Source organism: Bufo gargarizans, chromosome 3, assembly GCF_014858855.1.
Source record: "Bufo gargarizans isolate SCDJY-AF-19 chromosome 3, ASM1485885v1, whole genome shotgun sequence".
NCBI classification, from domain to species: domain Eukaryota; kingdom Metazoa; phylum Chordata; class Amphibia; order Anura; family Bufonidae; genus Bufo; species Bufo gargarizans.
Window position 1 is genome coordinate 327773124 of NC_058082.1, and position 22927 is coordinate 327796050.

The 22927-nt window shown below is 41.6% G+C and overlaps 1 protein-coding gene across 1 annotated transcript in view; it reads right to left on the reverse strand.

Annotated features, from left to right (window-relative positions):
- LOC122932793 (protein AATF-like) overlaps positions 1–22927 on the reverse strand; it is a 71268-nt gene that overhangs the window by 3698 nt on the left and 44643 nt on the right. The window contains exon 3 of the mRNA XM_044287403.1: positions 20622–20906. Coding sequence (XP_044143338.1) covers positions 20622–20906 — 285 coding nt within the window. The remainder of the gene's footprint in view (positions 1–20621; positions 20907–22927) is intronic.

The following is a 22927-nucleotide window of genomic DNA, read 5'->3' on the forward strand; positions in this document are numbered from 1 at the left end:
TAATTTACATTTATAATATACTAGTGCCAAATGCCAATTTCCACACCATCCCTCCCCCCTTCTCACTGACTTTAATTAACCCCCATCAGACCTCAGATCAGACTTTATTTAACCCCTATAAGACCTCAGATGGATAAAATTGAAAAACTCCTCACCTCTCTTGCGCCGCGACTCCTCTTCATCTCCAGGTCCGGTGTCGCACTCCCCTGTGTCCTCCGACCCGCGCAGCACTGTCACCTGACAGCGTGCATCGGCAAGTCATAGTGCGCGCACTATGTCCTGACGCTGTACGGGGTCAGGACAGTGCAACGCGGGCCCCATCAAAGAAGACCAGGGAGAGTGAGTATCGGAAGCTGCGCTTCTTCCCTGACCCCTTTACCAGATGCGTACTAGTGAGCGCTTCCATAAGCGCTTACTAGTATTCGCTTTATACACATTATCAGCAAGTTTACATGCCAATACCGATAATGTGCAAAATCCTTACTATCGCTGATAATATCGGTACTTCCCTAATGCGGTGTTTGTTAACCGCAGAATCAAGGTAATAAATAAGGAATTTTGTTTGGCTGTTAACCTTTGATGCAAAAGCTTGACTTGCTGGAGGTTTGCGCTGGCATCCTCGACTTCAACAAGCTAATCTGTATATGGTGAGAACAAGAATAAAAGTACATTTTCTGTGGATTAACAAGTTAAGCTAAGGGATCGAGAGTCTCTTCTGGAGCAACAAAACCAGATGGAAAAGGTACTGTGAGCAGTTAATATTACATAAACAAGCCCGTTTAAAAGTGTAAAACTGTACATGAAGCAGCACACTGCTTTAGGCACAAAGACATATGCAAGCATTGAAAATATGGATTATCCTGAATTGCATTACTGATATTTACTGTACATGACAATTTGAAGCTCTTTGCATACATGTCTGATAAAAATTATATGGGCCCATCAACCAAAGAAAAAGTGGCTTCTTTAGATGGGAACCTATATATTGTTGGTTTAGATGGGCCCAAAAAGGAGAAAAGGGGGAATAATTATTTGACAGATCACCAATATTCGGGAAAAGTATAATTGAAAGTGATCCAAAATGTAATATATAAACTGGACATTGAGAATAGATCCAGAAGGGCCAATTTGAGATGTGTGGGCTTTCTGGAGGGAGTGGATGTGTGTACATTTGTCCAGAATTGGTTTATAGAGCAATTCGGACAGGAGGTCTCAACATTAAAGGACTTTGTGGAGAGAGTGCACAGAGTCCCCTCCAAGCCACCCCCTCTGGGTACAAGACCTAGAGCAATTCTAGTCAAGTTGTTGTCGGCTAAGGATAGAGATGAAATTTTACGAAGAGCCAGGAAGAAGGGAAAGTTAGATTGGGGCTATAGTTATGTTATTTCCAGACTATGCTAAGAAAACTATGCAAGAGAGAACCAGTTTTTTAGAGATTAAAAAAGAATTGCGTAGAAAGAATGTGAGTTAATGATGTTCCCGGCTAGGTTACGCGTTCAATGGCAGGACAAAGTGTTTTTTTTTATTCCCCGGAAGATAGCAAAGCATGGATCGAGGATAAATTGTCTAATTAAACGGATAGGATTGGGGAAGAGGGGGACAGTTAACACTATGGAAGAGAGTCAGGGGCTAGTGCCCACTGGGTCTAATGTGTGGGTTTTTTTTTTTTGTTTTGTTTTTTTCTCTTCTCTCTCTCTCCCCCCCCTCTCCCTCTCCTCTCTCATATCCATGCCCTCTTGAATATTCTGCCAGATTTGATCAACACTGGATTGATAAAAATATGCAAATCGTCATATGGAATGTTAGAGGACTAGGTACGGGAGTGAGATGAATAGCAATATTTAATGTTATTACAAAATTTCTCCCCGCTATTATTTGTCTTCAAGAGACACATTTGACCAAAGATACGGTAACCACCATGGATAGGCCGTGGATACAGCATGCATTTCATGCTTTATACTATTCCTGGGGTGTAAGTATCCCGATACATAAGGCTATTAAAATTTTAATAAATGATGTAGTTGTTGATAGTGAAGATACATGTTGCTTATTAGAAAATAAACCCTGGATAAATCGCCAACATTTATATCCCTCCTCCTTTTAAAATGGTAGTATTAATTAAGGTTTATGATACAATCTTGATGTAGGATTACCGATAATATATATATATAATATTATATATAATTTTTTAGGGCTGCACGATATGGGAATTTTGTGCGATTGCGATTAGGGCCCTAAAAATTGCTATAACGATATGCGATGCAATATTTTAAAAGAATTGTGCTAGAGGTCTATTTGCTTAGATTTTCCCATATGAGCCGCTGACGCGGCTCGGTATGACATAGTTGTGGGGGACCTGTGGAGGGCGCTGTGTTGTGGGGGACCTGTGGAGGGCGCTGTGTTGTGGGGGATCTGTGGAGGGCGCTGTGTTGTGGGGGATCTGTGGAGGGCGCTGTGTTGTGGGGGATCTGTGGAGGGCGCTGTGTTGTGGGGGATCTGTGGAGGGCGCTGTGTTGTGGGGGATCTGTGGAGGGCGCTGTGTTGTGGGGGATCTGTGGAGGGCGCTGTGTTGTGGGGGATCTGTGGAGGGCGCTGTGTTGTGGGGGATCTGTGGAGGGCGCTGTGTTGTGGGGGGATCTGTGGAGGGCGCTGTGTTGTGGGGGATCTGTGGAGGGCGCTGTGTTGTGGGGGATCTGTGGAGGGCGCTGTGTTGTGGGGGATCTGTGGAGGGCGCTGTGTTGTGGGGGACCTGTGGAGGACGCCGTTATGGGGGACCTGTGGAGGACGCCGTTATGGGGGACCTGTGGAGGACGCCGTTATGGGGGACCTGTGGAGGACGCCGTTATGGGGGACCTGTGGAGGACGCTGTTATGGGGGACCTGTGGAGGACGCTGTTATGGGGGACCTGTGGAGGACGCTGTTATGGGGGACCTGTGGAGGACGCTGTTATGGGGGACCTGTGGAGGACGCTGTTATGGGGGACCTGTGGAGGACGCTGTTATGGGGGATGTGTGGAGGACACACAGGGCCATGAGGGGGGCCAGCTTAAGACATATAGCATTTTATGCTGGTCCCCCCTCATGTGTCTTAAACTGGGCACATAACTGCCTTTTGCGTGTAAAGTGTTTTACTAGTGTGTGTGTGGGTGAAACAATCTCTCTCCTAACAGGTCCGGCCTCTGTACTCACTATGAATGCAATGCACTGCAGCGAGCGGCAGCGAGGTGGCCGGCCGGCGCGTGACTGACGTCACTTAGTAACGCTCCTCCCACTTCAGGAAGCAGGAGCGTTACTAAGTGACGTCAGTCACGCGCCGGCCACCTCGCTGCCGCTCGCTGCAGTGCATTGCATTCATAGTGAGTACAGAGGCCGGACCTGTTAGGAGAGAGATTGTTTCACCCACACACACACTAGTAAAACACTTTACACGCAAAAGGCAGTTATGTGCGCAGGGCCCCTTTATATATAATCGCAGCATTTTCGGGTCTGCCAAATCGCCATTCGATTATTTTTTCGATTTATCGTGCAGCCCTAATATATATATATATATGTATATATATATATATTTTAAAAAAAATAATATCGGGCACTATAAAATCCGCACTGAAAAATATCACAGATGAGTGAGTGGTTGGACATTTTGCGATTACAGAATCCTAGAAAAAGGAGATTCTCTTGCTACTCTAAATCACAAAGTTATGTCTAGGATTGATATGGCCCTTAGTAATAACTTAGGAGCACATTTCATTGATAAGATCAACTATAAACAAAGCAGTATCTGATCATTGTCCACTTTTGGTCTGTACTAAGGGAGATACACGGGCAAGAGAAGGTCAGGTTACAATTCAGATAGATAGTTTAATTACACAGGATAGGTATGAAAAGATTTGCACTGGAATATTTCGACAAAAATATGGGCACATTGGACACAAGGATTGTATGGGATGCAGGGAAAGCCTCCATGCAGGGAATTTTCTTTAAACATAATACAATGGTGAAGAAAACATCAGAAAAAAGAATAGTGGCTCTAGCACTGGTGGTTGGAGATAGTGAGAAAGAATATGTGGAGTATCCCACCGAAATTAATTTACAAAGGTGGGAGGAAAACTTGACTAACTATAATAATGAACTATATCTGTTATATACCAGGGAAATTGCTTGCATTATTAATAAAAAAAACAGAGAAGTAATAATTATATTTCCCATTTGGAGAATGACAAGGGACAGGTAGTCTCGGAACAAGAGGATATAATGCAGCTCTTTAGAGAATATTTTGCGGATATATACTCGAATAAAGGAAATGGAAATATAGTGGATATAAACAGGTTCTTGGGGAATATATCACTGAAACAGTTCTCGGAGCCACAGAGAGAACTATTGGAAGCAGGTATCTCCTTGGAGGAAATTAACAAAGCCCTTAGGTCCACACCGAAGAACAAGTCTCCAGGCTTAGATGGAATCCCTTTCGAGGTCTATAAAACTTTCGGTGGGGTGCTATCCAACAGGCTCCTGGAAATGTGGTAGGTTTCGGGGGAATGTGGGACACTATCCGATTCTTTACGAAAGGCGCTGATAACGTTGATCCTGAAAACGGGGAAAAGTCCAAAGAAACTTGACTCGTATCAACCGATATCCCTAATAAATACTGATAAACTCTTGGCGAAGATTCTAGCTTGTAGATTAAAAGAGGTGATATCTACGGTAATTCATGGTGATCAAACAGGCTTTATGCCAGATAAATCTATATCAGAGAATATCAGAAGACGCTACATAAATATGCAAATAAAAAAGGTGCAGATACCGGTCAACGACTAGTGGTCTCACTGGATGCAAGTAAGGCTTTTGACACAGAGTGGCCCTTTATGGTAGCCACTCTAAAGAAAATGGGCTTTGGGAATAACTTTATAGCATGGGTTGAGCTTCTATATACAGACATAACATCAAGAATTTCAATTAATAGAGAGATATAGGACCCAATTAACATCAAGAGGGAGTACGACAGGGGTGTCCATTATCCCCGCTTCTTTTTGCTATTGTAGTGGAACCTCTCGCCGCTCGGATAAGACAGGATAAGAATATAGCGGGTTTCAAATTTTGTCAGCACGAGGAAAAAATGTCTTTGTATACGGACGATCTGATGCTGTTTGTAGGGTCCCATGACTCCCTGCTTCGATCAATTGCAACATTCGAGAGTTACGGGAAGGTGGCTGGTCTGTCCATAAATTGGAATAAATCAGCCTGTATACCGTTCGATCCAATCAGGAACTTTATCCCTGGTTGCCTGAAGATTATAAAAGAGGTAGAGAACTTGCAGTATTTGGGAATACAGATATCATCTAACCCTAAAGACTACATAAAATTAAATCTAGTTTCCACAATAGCGAAAATTAGAAATAAGATACACATTTGGAAAAAAAACTACCCCTGTCTATGTCTGGTAAAATTTCACTGTTTCAGATGTGTCTACTCCCAATGATAAACCATATTTTATAGAACTCCCCAATCAAAATCCCTAAGAAATATTATAAGACAATACAGAGTCTCCTGAGTGATTTAATTTGGAGGGGTAGAAGGCCAAGAATAAGATTACAACTGCCGACTGGAGAGGGTGGTCTGGCAATCCCTGACCTACAAGCATATGCTGTGGCAGGGCAGTTTACAAACTGCTTGGACTGGAGTAAATCCCAACTTTATAATTCTGTTTTAAGCTGCATATATAAAAATGCTACTTCCACTGGAATATCCCAGATATTACAAGCTGGTATACACCGCATCCCCAGTTTAATAAATCCCCTACTATGAAATGAATGTAAAAAACATGGCAAGCTATTCGACAACTATGGGAAAAGACAGACTATCACAACGATACGCTGCTTTGGGGAAAATATCACTCAAAAGAACTATTAGGCATTGATGAGAGGTTCTGGCAGACACATGGAATCAGTACTCTTGGCCAGATATGGGGAAATTGAGAAATAATGGGTTTTAAAGATCTTAAATGTAAAAATAGTCTCGTAGATAAAGATCTCAGAGCGGATCTTAAACTAGCATTGCTGGGGGAAAAGAAAAATAGATACCTCACGCCCTTCACCAGTCAAGGTAATTTCAAAAATGATTAATGTTAGGAGGAGAATATCAAATATGTATAATATCTTGTCAAAAAAAATGAGGGAAAAACAAGGTGTGAAGATTAATATGGGAAAATGGAATGGGAGAGTGGAACAGATAAACTTCAAAGGGTGGAGTAAAATATTTCAAGTAATAAACAAGACCTCCCAGAACCCAGCACATAGGCTTATTCAATTCTTTGTCATGCATCGTTTATATTACTCCCCTGCCAAACTTATGAAATATTATAATGTGGGAAGATTGGAGTTGAGGATGTGCATCTACTGTGGGCGTGCCATTCTCTCCAAAATTTTGGGAATTAAATACTTGGTTATAATAAGGTACTTCATAAAGTGGAGGACATAAGGGATTCTGGGAAATTCTTAATAACTAAATTGTTATTTCAGGCTAGGAGATGTATTGTAAGAAAATTGATAGAGAAAACCGCACAAACAATACATGTGGCTCAGTCTGGTCAAATGTTTGCTGGCTTGTGAGAGATTACATATAGTTAGAAACCCTAAAAGGTGGAGGTTTGAGAGTATGTGGGCAGAATGGCTGAAAAACTGATTAAGATGGAGGTTGGACTGGGGTGTGGGGGAAGGGGATGGAGAGAGATGAGAGAGTTCCTTTATTTTTATATTTTTTTTGGATGGGGAGTGGGTGGAAAATTATAAATTGTGATGTGGTGATATACAATTTTGTAATACTGATTTTACATGCAGTCAGGATACATATGTCCTTTTTTGGTATTGTAAAAGCATAAAAAACAATAAAAATAAATAATGTTATCAAGTAAAATAGATGGCCCTCAAGATAAATAATGTACATACACAAAAAGAAAAAAAAGTTTCTGCCAGATTTGATTTTTCTTGATACTAGGCTGCACAGCTTAGGCTACTTTCACACGAGCGTTCTGCTGTCCGCTCGTGAGCTCCGTTTGAAGGAGCTCACGAGCGGAGCAGAACGCTTCCGTCCAGCCCTGATGCAGTCTGAATGGATGCGGATCCGCTCAGACTGCATCAGTCTGGCGGCGTTTAGCCTCCGCTCCGCTCGCCTCCGCACGGCCAGCTGAACGCTGCTTGCAGCGTTCAGCTGTCCGCCTGGCCGTGCGGAGGCGTGCGGATCCGTCCAGACTTACAATGTAAGTCAATGGGAACGGATCCGCTTGAATATGACACCATATGGCTCAATCTTCAAGCGGATCCGTCCCCCATTGACTTTACATTGAAAGTCTGAACGGATCCGTACTGAACGGCGATATTTAACCCCTAACAGGTATATTAGACGCTGTTTTGATAACAGCGTCTAATATACCTGCTACCTGGTCCTCTGGTGGTCCCTTTTGCTGGGATCGACCACCAGAGGACACAGGTAGCTCAGTAAAGTAGCACCAACCACCACTACACTACACCCCCTCCTGTCACTTATTAACCCCCTTATGAACCCCTGATCATCCCATATAGACTCCCTGATCACCCCCCAGTCATTGATCACCCCCCTGTAAGGCTCCATTCAGATGTCCGTATGTGTTTTACGGATCCACGCATCGGATCCGCAAAACACATACGGACGTCTTAATGGAGCCTTACAGGGGGGTGATCAATGACAGGAGGGTGAGCACCCCATATAGACTCCCTAATCACCCCCCTGTAAGGCTCCATTCAGAGGTCTGTATGTGTTTTGTGGATCCACGCATCTATGGATCGGATCCGCAAAACACATACGGATGTCTGAATGGAGCCTTACAGGGGGGTGATCACCCCATATAAACTCCCTGATCACCCCCTGTCATTGATCACCCCCCTGTCCATTCAGAGGTCCGTATGTGTTTTAAGGATCCACGCATCCATGGATCGGATCCGCAAAAGACATACGGACGTCTGAATGGAGCCTTACAGGGGGGTGATTTCAAACTACTTTGCACGCATTTGGGCCCCCTAAAATGCCAGGGCAGTATAACTACCCCACAAGTGACCCCATTTTGGAAAGAAGACACCCCAAGGTATTTCATGATGGGCATAGTGAGTTCATGGAAGTTTTTATTTTTTGTCACAAGTTAGTGGAATATGAGACTTTGTAAGGAAATAAAAAAAATTAAAAAAATTCATCATTTTCCGCTAACTTGTGACAAAAAATAAAAAGTTCTATGAACTCACTATGCCCATCAGCGAATACCTTAGGGTGTCTACTTTCCGAAATGGGGTCTTTCTACTGTCTGAGCATTGTAGAACCTCAGGAAACATGACAGGTGCTCAGAAAGTCAGAGCTGCTTCAAAAAGCGGAAATTCACATTTTTGTACCATAGTTTGTAAACGCTATAACTTTTACCCAAACCATTTTTTATTTACCAAAACATTTTTTTTTTTTATCAAAGACACGTAAAACAATAGATTTAGGGAAAAATTTATATATAGATGTAATTTTTTTGGAAAAATTTTACAACTGAAAGTGAAAAATGTCATTTTTTGCAAAAATTTCGTTAAATTTCGATTAATAACAAAAAAAGTAAAAATGACAGCAGCAATGAAATACCACCAAATGAAAGCTCTATTAGTGAGAAGAAAAGGAGGTAAAATTCATTTGGGTGGTAAGTTGCATGACAGAGCAATAAACGGTGAAAGTAGTGTAGTGCAGAAGTGTAAAAAGTGGCCTGGTCCTTAAGGGTGTTTCAGCTAGGGGGGTTGAAGTGGTTAAAGGGAACCTGTCAACAACTTTATTGCTGACCTCAGTGAGGGCAGCATAAATTAGTGACTGAAATGCTGATTTCAGCGGTGTGTCACTCAGCAGCTAAAAGTGGTTGCTGAGAACCAGCATCATAATCATTGCAGCGCAGGCCATGAAAGAGTCAAATCTTCCAGAGAAGAGTCATGGTTATTCATAATCTCCTGCTCTCCCTGCCCACCTGCTGATGACGGACAGGCTTCTACCGAGTTTTTTCCCTTTCTCTCTAGGAGAGAACTTCCAACCATCAGCAGATGGGCGGGGAGAGCAGGAGATTCTGAATAACCATGACTCTTAGGTAGATTTGACTCTTTTCAAGGCCTGTGCTGCAATGATTATGATGCTGGTTCTCAGCAACCACTTACTTTTAGCTGATGAGTGACACACCGCTGAAATTAGTATTTCTGTCACTACTTTATACTGCCCTCAGTACGGTCCGCATAAAGTTGCTGACAGGTTCCCTTTAAAGGGAACCTGCCACCTGGATTTTGTGTATAGAGCTGAGGACATGGGCTGCTAGATCACCCCTAGCACATCTGCAATACCCAGTCCCCATAGCTCTGTGTGCTTTTATTGTGTAAAAAAAACACGATTTAATACATATGCAAATTAACCTGAGATGAGTCCTGTCCCTGACTCATCTCAGGTTAATTAGCATATGTATCAAATCGGTTTGTTTATACAATAAAAGCACACAGAGCTATGGGGACTGGGTATTGCGGATGTGCTAGATGCCATCTAGCACCCATGTCCTCAGCTCTATACACAAAATCCCGGTGACAGGTTCCCTTTAAGGAAACAGGATCCCATTGGACACTTATGCTTAGACCTATATGAAATTATCCAAACTGGAGTAAAAGAGTAGCATTTTAAGCATATTTCATGCATTACCGCACATATATTCTGAAGCACAGTATAAAAAAAAACCATAATATTTGAAAAAGAACACTGATCAAAATTAGAGAATACTTTCAGATACATTCCAGTTAGTGGTGTTAATCTGGCACCTGGTGCTAATTTCCTTAGTTATATGACAAACCTTATTTAACTGCCAGCACAGCTTTCCAGTTTTTACTGACTTTGCATACGGTAGTTAGCCATTCAAAGGTGACTGAAACCCTCTAGCAGCAGGTTGTACAGATGAACAAATAACCCCAAAAGACATAGCAACAGAAGTTGGTGGTTCCAAATCTGTGATTTCTATAATACTTCATCTTTACAGAGTCCCAAACTCATTCAAGTCCTCCTAAGAATGCTGGTTGTCCATGAAACACAAATGCAAGAGAGGACAGGATAATGCGGGGAATCTCAAGGCAGCTGGAATTGCTCGTCAGTTCAGTGGTGAACAGGGCAAGGATCCGTCAACATACAATGTCTCAACATTTAAGAGCACTTGAACTGAAAGCACCCTTTGCAGTGACCAAATCTCCCATTAGCAGAAAGAATCAAAAGGCTAGACTAAGCTTTTCTATTGTGTGGACAGAGAATAAGCGCGTAAAACTGGGCAAAGACTGAACCCAAAGTGTGTAAAGAGGTAGAGGATGAAGTGTCATGGTTTGGGGAATGTTTTCAGCAGCAGTAGTTAGGTCTCTTATACATCTAAATGGTAGAGTGAATGCAAACGTTTATCAGAACCTTCTTCTACAACATGTCGTTCCTAACCTGCATTCAGCAATCAAACCTGCTTTAGATGGTGATATCTTCTTAATGGTAGCAGCTATATGCCACTGGTCTGGTTTGAAAGCTGACAGTCCAGGCTTTCATACAAGACCAGAATGACAGCTCTAGTCCAAGCAACAGAGGAGAAATCACTGTTAGAAATAGAGTTGGGAATAATCGTGGGTAAAATCTGCTTTTACTTTCAGCTTCATTCACAGAATCCCGATTTCTATCATTAATATCTTCCCCTGTAATGAACAGATTTATGTAATTCTGGTATTGTCTGAAAGCTTGGAATGTCAGCTTTCAGACAATACAAATATTTCTAGCTGGTACCAAACCAGAAATATAAGCAGCTAAAGTAGCTCCCCCTCGTCCCCGTCAGTCTGGAGGAGAATGAGGGACAGCTGGCTATTAAGAGGTTAAAAGAAATTCTTACTGATTTAATGTAATTGCAGTGCTTGTCTCTGGTTAGCTGTTTGTGAGGTTACACACTGCTCTGGGTACTGTGGAAAGTTTTCTGCGTTCTGATTGGTCCTGCTAGTTCATATGAGTGCTTATGGGAAGTGAGGGAAATACAGGATAGCCTCAAGAAAGGGCAAACATCACAGGAAGAGCAGTAGAGGAAGGTGCTGAAATAGAGGCACAGAGAAATATTGTTGCTAAGGGCTGAATACAGACATCAAAAAGGTAAAATTAGCTGAAAAATGCAGCTTCATGAATCTCTTCCCTTCAGCATCACAGGAATTTCATTTTTGGTAGTGAAATGGCAGTTACACTTTAATGATGTCATGTGCTGAAGTCATTCGAAGCAAAAGCCTAGAGTTTTGTGGTCCGTGGATCTGCAAAACAGACACCAGCAATGTGCGTTCCGCATTTTGCGGACCGCACATCGCTGGCGCTATAATAGAAAATGCCTTTCCTTGTCCGCAGTTGCGGACAAGAATACATGTTAAAAAAAAAAAAAATTTAGGGGGGGGGGTGGGGGTGGGGGGGGGGTGGTTGGTTGGGGGGGAAGGAATTGCGGATCCAGAAATGCGGAAAACATAGTGTGCTGTCTGCATCTGTTCCGGCCCAGTTGACAATGAATGGGCCCCCACCCATTCCGCAAAATTGTGGAATGGATCCGGCCCCAAGTTGCAAATGTGTGCATGGACCCTAACCTTCAGAAAATAATGTACTAATATTCAGCCACAGTGGCTCAACCTTCCTAGGAATAAGATGTGCTATTCTCGGCGCACCCACTGCCAATATAATACCTAGAATAATGTGAATTCATTGTATGGAAGGCACTCTATCCTCAGATGTGGAATGGAAATATAATTATAATGCGTCTTGATCAATGGATCATTTATTTTATAAAAACAAACCATATACCTGTAGCGGAGCGGAAGCCCTGTTATGGCGTGTACCACAGACTGTAACCTTGTATAAACCCCCTGGATTAATTTCTTTTATTTGGTTAAGTGTGTCACGGGCAATGCCCATTGGGTTTGTAAGTGTGTCACGGGCAATGCCCATTGGGTTTGTTAAGTGTGTCACAGGCAATGCCCATTGGGTTTGTTAAGTGTGTCACGGGCAATGCCCATTGGGTTTGTTAAGTGTGTCACGGGCAATGCCCATTGGGTTTGTCAAGTGTGTCACGGGCAATGCCCATTGGGTTTGTCAAGTGTGTCACGGGCAATGCCCATTGGGTTTGTCAAGTGTGTCACGGGCAATGCCCATTGGGTTTGTCAAGTGTGTCACGGGCAATGCCCATTGGGTTTGTCAAGTGTGTCACGGGCAATGCCCATTGGGTTTGTCAAGTGTGTCACGGGCAATGCCCATTGGGTTTGTCAAGTGTGTCACAGGCAATGGCCATTGGGTTTGTTAAGTGTGTCACAGGCAATGGCCATTGGGTTTGTTGAATGTATAGTTTTAGAGTTACAGAAATGTGTTAAAAAGTATATTGTTCGCTTAGAAATAATTAAGCTGATACCACAATTAACTCAATTATCTTCCAAGCAGAGGGGAGGAATGTACAGTGATGAATGGGGGTGTTTAAACTGTAAATGATTGGCTGCTATGTTTATGTCCTCAGTTCCCCACAAGGTATACCTGGCTGGTAACCTTGTTGGAAAATGTGTATAAAAGGCAATGCTTGTGTGGTCATTAAAGCAGTCCTGCTTAAGCCTCAAATGTAGCCTCTCTCGTTTTTGAAGGGTATCTGCTTCCAGCTTAAAGAGGACCTTTCACCTGGAAAAAAAAATTACACAAAATCCCGGTGACAGGTTCCTTTTAATAGAGCTAGTGATTAAAGAGGACCTCTTACCTGGAAAAACATTGTGAACCAAGTATGACATACAGCGGCGCCCAGGGATCTCACTGCACTTACTATTATCCCTGGGAGCCGCTCCGTTCTCCCGTTATGTACTCCGGTATCTTCGCTCAGTAGGTTATAATAGGCAGAGACTTAGGACTCTTGGTTATAGTAGGCGGATTATGCCCTTGTTCTGCTGGTCGTCTCCTCCTCCTAGGCTGTAGCGCTGACCAATCGCAGCGCAGAGCTCACAGCATGGGAGTTTTTCCTCCTCCCAGGCTGGGAGCTCTGCGCTGCGATTGGCCAGCGCTACAGCCTAGGAGGAGGAGACGCCCAGCAGAACAAGGGCAGTCTCCGCCTACTATAACCTACTGAGCGAAGATTCCAGAGGACATAACGGGAGAACGGAGCGCCTCCCAGGGATAATAGTAAGTGCAATGAGATCCCTGGGCGCCACTGTATATGTTATGATACTTAGTTCACAATGTTTTTCCAGGTGAAAGGTTCCTTTTAAAAGAGCTAGTGATTAAAGAGGACCTGTCACCGGGATTTTGTGTATAGAGCTGAGGACATGGGCTGCTAGATGGCCACTAGCACATCCGCTATATCCATTCCCCATAGCTCTGTGTGCTTTTATTGTGTAAAAAAAACGATTTGATACATATGCAAATTTGACTCCTCTCACATACAGGACTCATCTCAGGTTATTTTGCATATGTATCAAATCGTTTTTTTTACACAATAAAAGCACAGAGAGCTATGGGGAATGGATATTGCGGATGTGCTAGCGGCCATCTAGCAACCCATGTCCTCAGCTCTATACCCAAAATCCAGGTGACAGGTTCCCTTTAAGAGCTCCACTTCTCCCTTTCTACAAGGATACAGCGGATGGGATATCAGGAATACTCTGCAGCACAGCCTCTCGCCGGGAAAAAAGATGTCTGTGACGGCATACACCCTGATCACAACCTGGGTGGCTGTTACAAGACCCTAATATAGTTAATTAACCATCTAAATTAGTTCCAATGATTACCCTTAAAAATCATGATTCGTACATTAGTTGATATACACCGTAATTATGTTGCTACCATTTTGATAATGAAGTACAATTACATAATATAAACTGGATCCTGTATATAAAAAAAGTTGATAAAAGCAAAAAATGAAAAGGCAAAATTATATATATATATATATATATATATATATATATATATATATATATATATATATATACATATATACATATATATATCTATCTATCTAGAAAATAATGGCGGCACTGGAAAAACAAGGTGGGTGCTAGGTCCAGGGATGTAGCAGCTAACCCCGTCTTAATACAGATGAAAAACGGACAGCACTCCAAATAAAAATTAATGGTGTTTATTCACCCATGTGGATGGCAACATTTCAGCTCATACAAGAGCCTTTTTCAAGCAATGAACACAGTGTAAAAATGGGGTATATATAGTCCCACCCCTTATTACATCACAATGTAATGAATTAGCAAACATAGACCATAAAGTGCAATTAGTGCATATATAAAAAAGCGCAAATAGTGCATATATAAAAAAGCAGGCTATAAATATAAGGGTCATATACATCAGTATCAAAATACAATACTGGTGTGTACAAAATACATAATAAAGTGAAACAAATATGGCATAAAAGTGTATTAATCAATTAGTACAGACCAGGTGCACAATTAGTGGGAGGGGCGAGAAGATATGATGCTGCCAAAGGGAGGGGGGGAGCGACGACATACCCGGTGTCACTAAACGTGCCGCACATGTCCAATACCGCCACGTCCGGCGTTCGGATGGAGGCAGTACGCAGGCGCTGAGTCGCATGAAAATCATGCTGTAGCTTCCTCTGATGACGTAGCCGGGACATGCGCGCAAGTGTGGAGAAGCTTCGTCGGCCATCTTGCAAGTGGTACAGATCCTTACATATGAAACACAGCGCAGACACTAAATCGCATCGGCGATGCGATATAGTGAATTATTCTCACATATAACAGCGAGAGTATGCGCATAGCGAAAAAACAAGAGAAGTACACTTAATCAGCCATCACACAGAAAATAAATAAAAATTAAAAGAATACATTTGCCTCACTAATGTGTGTGCGCATAGCCTAGTGTTAGACCAGACAGCGCAACCCGGAAAAATGCAGCGTCCCTTATCGTGTACCCATGAGGGACAGAGGAGAGAATGTAGCTAATAAAAAGATACAGCTCACCTCACGGATAGACAATATGTAAAAATGTGCGCAGCGGATTCCGCAGCGGACAAATAACATAGAGGCCAACATTCCCCAATGGGGACACCTTCAATATGGGACACACAATAGGTGGCATAATATAGCAGACATAGCTGAAAAAGTGTAAACGAAGCAGAAACCGCCATATATACTGAATGGAAATATGTAGGCAAATACGGAACACAACGGGTACGTCCCACTTCTCCAGCCCGCAGCATCATGCTTATCTGTGAAGATAAAATAAAAAAACAATCAATAATAATAATAAACATGGCTTAATAGTGTTCATAGTACACTATGTAACACCAAAGAAGAGTCACATATCGCATAGACAACAATGTAGGGCAAACTACTCTTCTAAGCATATATCCCCGGATTGTAGTCCACATTGAGCCCATTGGGTCTCAAACTATTAAGGGTGTAGATCCAAAACAGCTCCCTTTTTCTAAGGATCGCCACCCTGTTGCCCCCACGTCTTGGCATGGGTATATGGTCAATGGCCCAACACTTAAGATCTTTTTCGGAGTGTTGAAGCTCCGTGAAATGTTTGGCAACAGGGAGGTCCTTTCTTTTTTTGCGTATGGACAATCGATGATTGTTCAACCGCGTTTTGAGGTCCGTCGACGTTTCACCCATGTACAATAATTTACACGGACAAATCAAGACAAATGACAAAATTAGAATTGCATGTAAGGTGAAATCGAATCTGGTATGAAACTCCAGTGATAGGGTGGACAAAAGCACTACCCTTGCCCATATACTTGCAGTCAGTACATCCAAGGCAGGGAAAGCTGCCCTTGCCATGTATAGTAAAGGTGGTTTGAACGGACTTGGACCTAGGTCCAATATCAGCTCTGACAAGTTGGTCACGTAGGTTTCTAGACCTGCAGTAAGAAAAGAGGGGGGGGGAGTTTCCCATAAACATAGGGTCCGCAGCCTGGATAGGAGCAGTATTTTGGAGAGGGGCGTCTGATAGGTCTACCACTCGTATTCCCTTTATCTCCAAATACATGGAACAAAGCAAGGACATCAATCGCATTATTAGGCGACATTGGGGGATTCTGGGTGGCTGTCACAGTGAGATCTTAGAATTTAGATCTCCTCCCCTCTTTTCTTACTGCAGGTCCAGAAACCTACGTGACCAACTTGTCAGAGCTGATATTGGACCTAGGTCCAAGTCCGTTCAAACCACCTTTACTATACATGGCAAGGGCAGCTTTCCCTGCCTTGGATGTACTGACTGCAAGTATATGGGCAAGGGTAGTGCTTTTGTCCACCCTATCACTGGAGTTTCATACCCGATTCGATTTCACCTTACATGCAATTCTAATTTTGTCATTTATGTCTTTATTTGTCCGTGTAAATTATTGTACATGGGTGAAACGTCGACGGACCTCAAAACGCGGTTGAACAATCATTGATTGTCCATACGCAAAAAAAGAAAGGACCTCCCTGTTGCCAAACATTTCACGGAGCGTCAACACTCCGAAAAAGATCTTAAGTGTTGGGCCATTGACCATATACCCATGCCAAGACGTGGGGGCAACAGGGTGGCGATCCTTAGAAAAAGGGAGCTGTTTTGGATCTACACCCTTAATAGTTTGAGACCCAACGGGCTCAATGTGGACTACAATCCGGGGATATATGCTTAGAAGAGTAGTTTGCCCTACATTGTTGACTATGCGATATGTGACTCCTCTTTGGTGTTACATAGTGTACTATGAACACTATTAAGTCATTTTTATTATTATTGATTGTTTTTTTATTTTATCTTCACAGATAAGCATGATGCTGCGGGCTGGAGAAGTAGGACGTACCCGTTGTGTTCCGTATTTGCCTACATATTTCCATTCAGTATATATGGCGGTTTCTGCTTCGTTTACACTTTTTCAGCTATGTCTGCTATATTATGCCACCTATTGTGTGTCCCATGTTGAAGGTGTCCCCATTGGGGAATGTTGGCCTCTATGTTATTTGTCCGCTGCGGAATCCGCCGCGCACATTTTTACATATTGTCTATCCGTGAGGTGAGCTGTATCTTTTATTAGCTACATTCTCTCCTCTGTCCCTCATGGGTACACGATAAGGGACGCTGCATTTTTCCGGGTTGTGCTGTCTGGTCTAACACTAGGCTATGCGCACACACATTAGTGAGGCAAATGTATTCTTTTAATTTTTATTTTCTGTGTGATGGCTGATTAAGTGTACTTCTCTTGTTTTTTGCTATGCGCATACTCTCGCTGTTATATGTGAGAATAATTCACTATATCGCATCTCCGATGCGATTTAGTGTCTGCGCTGTGTTTCATATGTAAGGATCTGTACCACTTGCAAGATGGCTGACGAAGCTTCTCCACACTTGCGCGCATGTCCCGGCTACGTCATCAGAGGAAGCTACAGCATGATTTTCATGCGACTCAGCGCCTGCGTACTGCCTCCATCCGAACGCCGGACGTGGCGGTATTGGACATGTGGGGCACGTATAGTGACACCGGGTATGTCGTCGCTCCCCCCTCCCTTTGGCAGCATCATATCTTCTCGCCCCTCCCACTAATTGTGCACCTGGTCTGTACTAATTGATTAATACACTTTTATGCCATATTTGTTTCACTTTATTATGTATTTTGTACACACCAGTATTGTATTTTGATACTGATGTATATGACCCTTATATTTATAGCCTGCTTTTTTATATATGCACTATTTGCGCTTTTTTATATATGCACTAATTGCACTTTATGGTCTATGTTTGCTAATTCATTACATTGTGATGTAATAAGGGGTGGGACTATATATACCCCATTTTTATATATATAAATACACACACACACACACACACACACATTTTTATAGCAGCAGTACCAGATTTCGTATGAATGAATTGATATATAGATCTACATATGTCTCTCCAATGATGATATATTGATAACTAATTGATGAGTAAAATTACGTCCTGCTTGTATACGGTTCCTTTATATATAGTGTTTAAATTCCATATTGATTGATTTATTTGATATATAAATCTGTGTCTCATTTCAATTATGTAACAATTGTGTTTCAATTCACGGGTAATAGTTTATAAATGCTGTAGAAATATTGTCACTACATTACCGCTCCAAGGAAATGCATCTTATGTGCGCCAGATGAGCCCTCATTCATTTTGTCCCCAGCCCCTTTCAGTGTGGGGCTGCCGTACTACAGCTGCTTGCCTGCCCCTGTTCTCCCAGCGTCCCACGTGGTATCGCTCGTGGTTGGGGGTTGTTCTTCGATTGGCCTCGGTCTTCTGCTTGGTAAGCGCCCTGTTTTGCTTTCACTGCATGTGAAAGCTTCGGCATGTCTGTGGCTGGGATGGTAGTATATGGAAGAGAGTGTGGTAGTAGTAAAAGCCACACCTGTAGTTACATTAGAGCTGATAATCCTAACCACTGAAGGAGCATGTCAGCTCTGAAATGCGTTTGGTGAAGACAATCTGGTGTTGTGATGATATATCATCTCTAATGTAAAGGCAGGTGTGGCTTTTACTACTACCACACTCTCTTCTATATACTACCATCCCAGCCACAGACATGCCAAAGCTTTCACAGGCAGGGCTCATCTGGCACACAAGAAGCATTTCCTTGGAGCGGTAATGTAGTAACAATATTTCTACAGCATTTATCAACTATTACCCATGAATTGAAACACAACTGTCACATAATTGAAATGAGACACATTGATTTATTTCATACATAAATCTATCAGTATGGAATTTAAAGGGAACCTGTCACCTCCCAAAACCACCCCAGCAGTGTGTTTCTGATGATGCCTTTCTTCCTGAAGGCAGATGCAGCAAAAGTACTGAAAACGTTGTTTTATCCCCTGCCCGGCGTGCTTCTCCACACATGCTTGTAGTCAAGGAGGCGGCGGCCAGTCACTAACCACGCCCCCTTCCCTGCCCCTTCGCTGTGAGCGACAGCCGAACTCTTGTGCATAAGTGCTGTCAGTCGCAGGGAAGGGGGCGTGGTTACCGTGACTGGCCGCTGCCGCCTTGACTTCAAGCATGTGTGGAGAAGCGCAGGGGATAAAACAACGTTTTCAGAACTTTTGCTGCATCTGCCTTCAGGAAGAAAGGCATCATCAGAAACACACTGCTGGCGGCTTGGGGTGGTTTTGGGGGGTGACTGGTTCCGTTTAAACACTATATATAAAGGAACTATATACAAGCAGGACGTAATTTTACTCAATTAGTTATCAATATATCATCATTGGAGAGACATATGTATATCTAGTTATCAATTTATTCATATGGAAAAATCATACGAGGACGTATTTTCATCTATTTTTTACATAATTTTGCCTTTAATTTTTTATATAAAGGATCCAGTATATATTACATAATTGTACTTCATTATCAAAATGTTAGCGACAGGATTATGGTGTGTATTAAACAATGTAAGAATCATGATTTTCTAAGGGTAATCAGTGGGACTAATTTAGATAGGGAACTATATTAGGGTCTATTGTTTGTGTTTTTTATTGATCAAGACGAATTATAATTATGTTTTCATGCCACGCTGCCTTCCATACAATTAATTCACACCTTTAGAGAATGTAGTTGGAATCTCTGTGTTACAGAGATTGGTGTTCTCTATTTTGAATTTGAGTCATGTTCTGCAAAATAAAAGTTTTTGGTTGAAGTGCCTCGGTTATTTTGTAAAACACTGTTCTAGTAGCATGGTAAAGCAACAAGAAGAATTCCTTCAACGGTTGACAAGGAAGAACACATTATTTATGAAAAAAAAAATAAAGTGTTCATAAATTGTTTTCTAATTTTGATCTCCAGTGTATATGAGAAAACCCTCTTGCTCATACCAGCATGAAATAAATTGTGTGCCAGTGCATGTAGTCAGTGCAGTGCTGCTCTTATCCGTACATGGGTATCTCACAGTCTGTGCAAGTCAATGCGCTATACATCTATTTTTATTTTTTTAGATGGATGAACACAATATATAACTACCTCAAAAAAGGACAACTTAACTTTAAGCAATATTAGGGTACTTTCACACTAGCGTTTTTCATTTTCCGACAGAGTTCCATCTTAGGGGCTCTATACCGGAAAAGAACTGATCACTTTTATCCCCATGCATTCTGAATGGAGAACAACCCATTCAGGATGCATCAGGTGGTCTTCGAGTTCAGTCATTTTGACTGTTCATGGTGGAGATAATACCGCAGCATGTTACGGTTTTATCTCCGGCCCAAAAATAAACGCTTGCCTGAATGCCGGCATTTATTTCCATAGAAATGTATTAGTGCCAGATCTGGCATTCAAAATACTGCAATGCCGAAACCGTCCTTTCAGTCTGCATATGCGCAGACCGTTAAAAATGTGAAAACAATGTATAACGGATCTGTTTCTCTGGATCACAAACGGAGAGACGGATCCGTTCTTGCAATGCATTTGCAAGACTGATCCGCATCCGGATCCGTCTACAAATGCTTTCCGTTTGCATGCAGATTGCCGGCGACTGAACTGCTTACCGGATCACTCCGCCGCAAGTGTGAAAGTACCCTAAACAGAGAAATGTTTGCTCACCATTTTGGTTCTTAATTCCTTGTCCTTTAGCAACATCTGCTGACACCTTTGCTTTAGAGAATGTTTGTACAGCATCATCTCGAAACTGTGACCCGTCTAAGCCTTTCTGGTCTGCAGTCTCATCTTCATCGGTATTCTGTTGTGCACCGTAAATACTACCATCAGCATCCTCCTCCTCCTCTTCATCAAAATCATCATCTTCCTCAGAGTTAGCCTTTTCTTCATCTATTCCATCATCACTTAATATTTTTTCATCATAGTCCTCCTCGTGGGATAAATCCTCATCTATTAATACAAAAAAAAAAACTAAGTTAAATTTAAAATTCCTTAATAGAAATGCATGATTAAAAGGGACACTAGAAATTAGTGACAAGAAATAAAACTGAAAAAAATAAATAAAATTATTCTGCAGTGGCTTCTGCAATCCACAATAAAATTTCACCGAAAACCCACCGGCAGCCACGTCCTTCATTTCAAACCCAAAATTCCACTGTAAAATCCATCATGTGACATTCATAGTACTTAAGATTGTAATGTGCATGACTCGGTAAAGTACAGGCTTAATACTAAAGCCGATACAGTGACAAGACAGCCGGCAGTCCCAGCACATGGGCAATAGTGTTATCCTAATGTGCAAGCGTTAGGAACAAGGAAGGTTGACAGGAAGCACTAAGGTCAGTGATGGCGTGCCATCTTCGGATTCAGAAAGGAAGAGAAGAAGATGGGCTTGGACCACAAGCCCTGAAAATGCTGCAGGAGCAGTCACGTGACCATGAAGAGGATCCTGGAAACGCCTGGACTCACAGGTTAAGTTTAAGGAGGATTTTTCCTTTTTTAAGGAGGATTTTTCAAAAAAAAAGACAAATGTAAAAAAATCACAGGTTTTACTGAACCCTTTCCCACAAACATATCACTCTGCTCCTGCTCTATAACATGGTGCTTTCAGATCGCACTGCATTTTGTGGTGACAGGTCCTCTTTAATTACATTAAAGGCTATGGAAAATTGCACTTTTTTGTTTACTGGTATCAGCTTTGCTTAACATGCCCTCAGAAATGGTATAAAAAGTGATCAAAAAAAGTCATATGTATACAAAATTAGCACCAATCAAACTGTGACCTCATGCCACAAAAAATGAGCCGCGACATAAGCCAATTTTCCCAAAAAATAAAAAAAAATATTGCTTTCATATAATGGAGACAAACATTTTTTTCAAACATGCTTTTATTGAATAAAAGTAAAGTTTATAAAATGCACATATTAGGTATTGTCATGTTCGTAACTGCTCTATAAAAATTGCATGTGATCCAACCCATCTGGTGAACACCATAAAAAAATGTAAATAAAAAAAAATGTGCCAATAAAATCTATTTTTTTATCACATTACATCACAAAAAGTGTAATACCAAGCAATCAAAAAGTCATATGTGCCCCATAATGGTACCAAACAGTCATCTCACCCCTCAAAAAATTATACCCTACCCAAGACAATCGCCCAAAAATTAAAAATAAATATGGCTTTCAGAAAATGGAAACAAACGATTTTTTTTTTTTTTAAATGCTCTTATTGTGAAAAAAAAGAACATATTAGGCATCGTTGTGTCCATAACAACCTATATAGTATGTGATCTAACCCGTCTGGTGAACGCCGTTAAAAAAAAAAAAAAAAAAAAAAAAAAAAAAAAGGGGGGGCCAAAAAAAGCGTAAAATAAAATATATGTGCCCCAAAATTGTACCAATCAAACCATCATCTCTTCCAGCAAAAAGTGAGACCCTACCTAAGACAATCGGCAAAAAAAAAAAAGCTTTTAGAAAATGGAAACAAAACCTGATTTTTTTTTTTTTCTAAAAAAGATTTGTGTAAATACAAAACAAAAAAAATGTACTTATTATTAGGTATTGCCGCATCATTACGACCTGCTCTATAAACATATATCACATTATCTACTATGTCAGATGAACACTGTAAAAAAAACTAATGAGAACTGTGGCAGAAAAGCAATTTTTTGGCTAGCTTGCCTTATAAAAAGAATGAAAAATTATATATATATATATATATATATATATATATATATATATATATATATATATATATATACACATATATATATATACATACACACATATACATACACACACACACACACTCACCTAAAGAATTATTAGGAACACCTGTCCTATTTCACATTAATGCGATTATCTAGTCAACCAATGACATGGCAGTTGCTTCAATGCATGTAGGGTTGTGGTCCTGGTCAAGACAATCTCCTGAACTCCAAACTGAATGTCAGAATGGGAAAGAAAGGT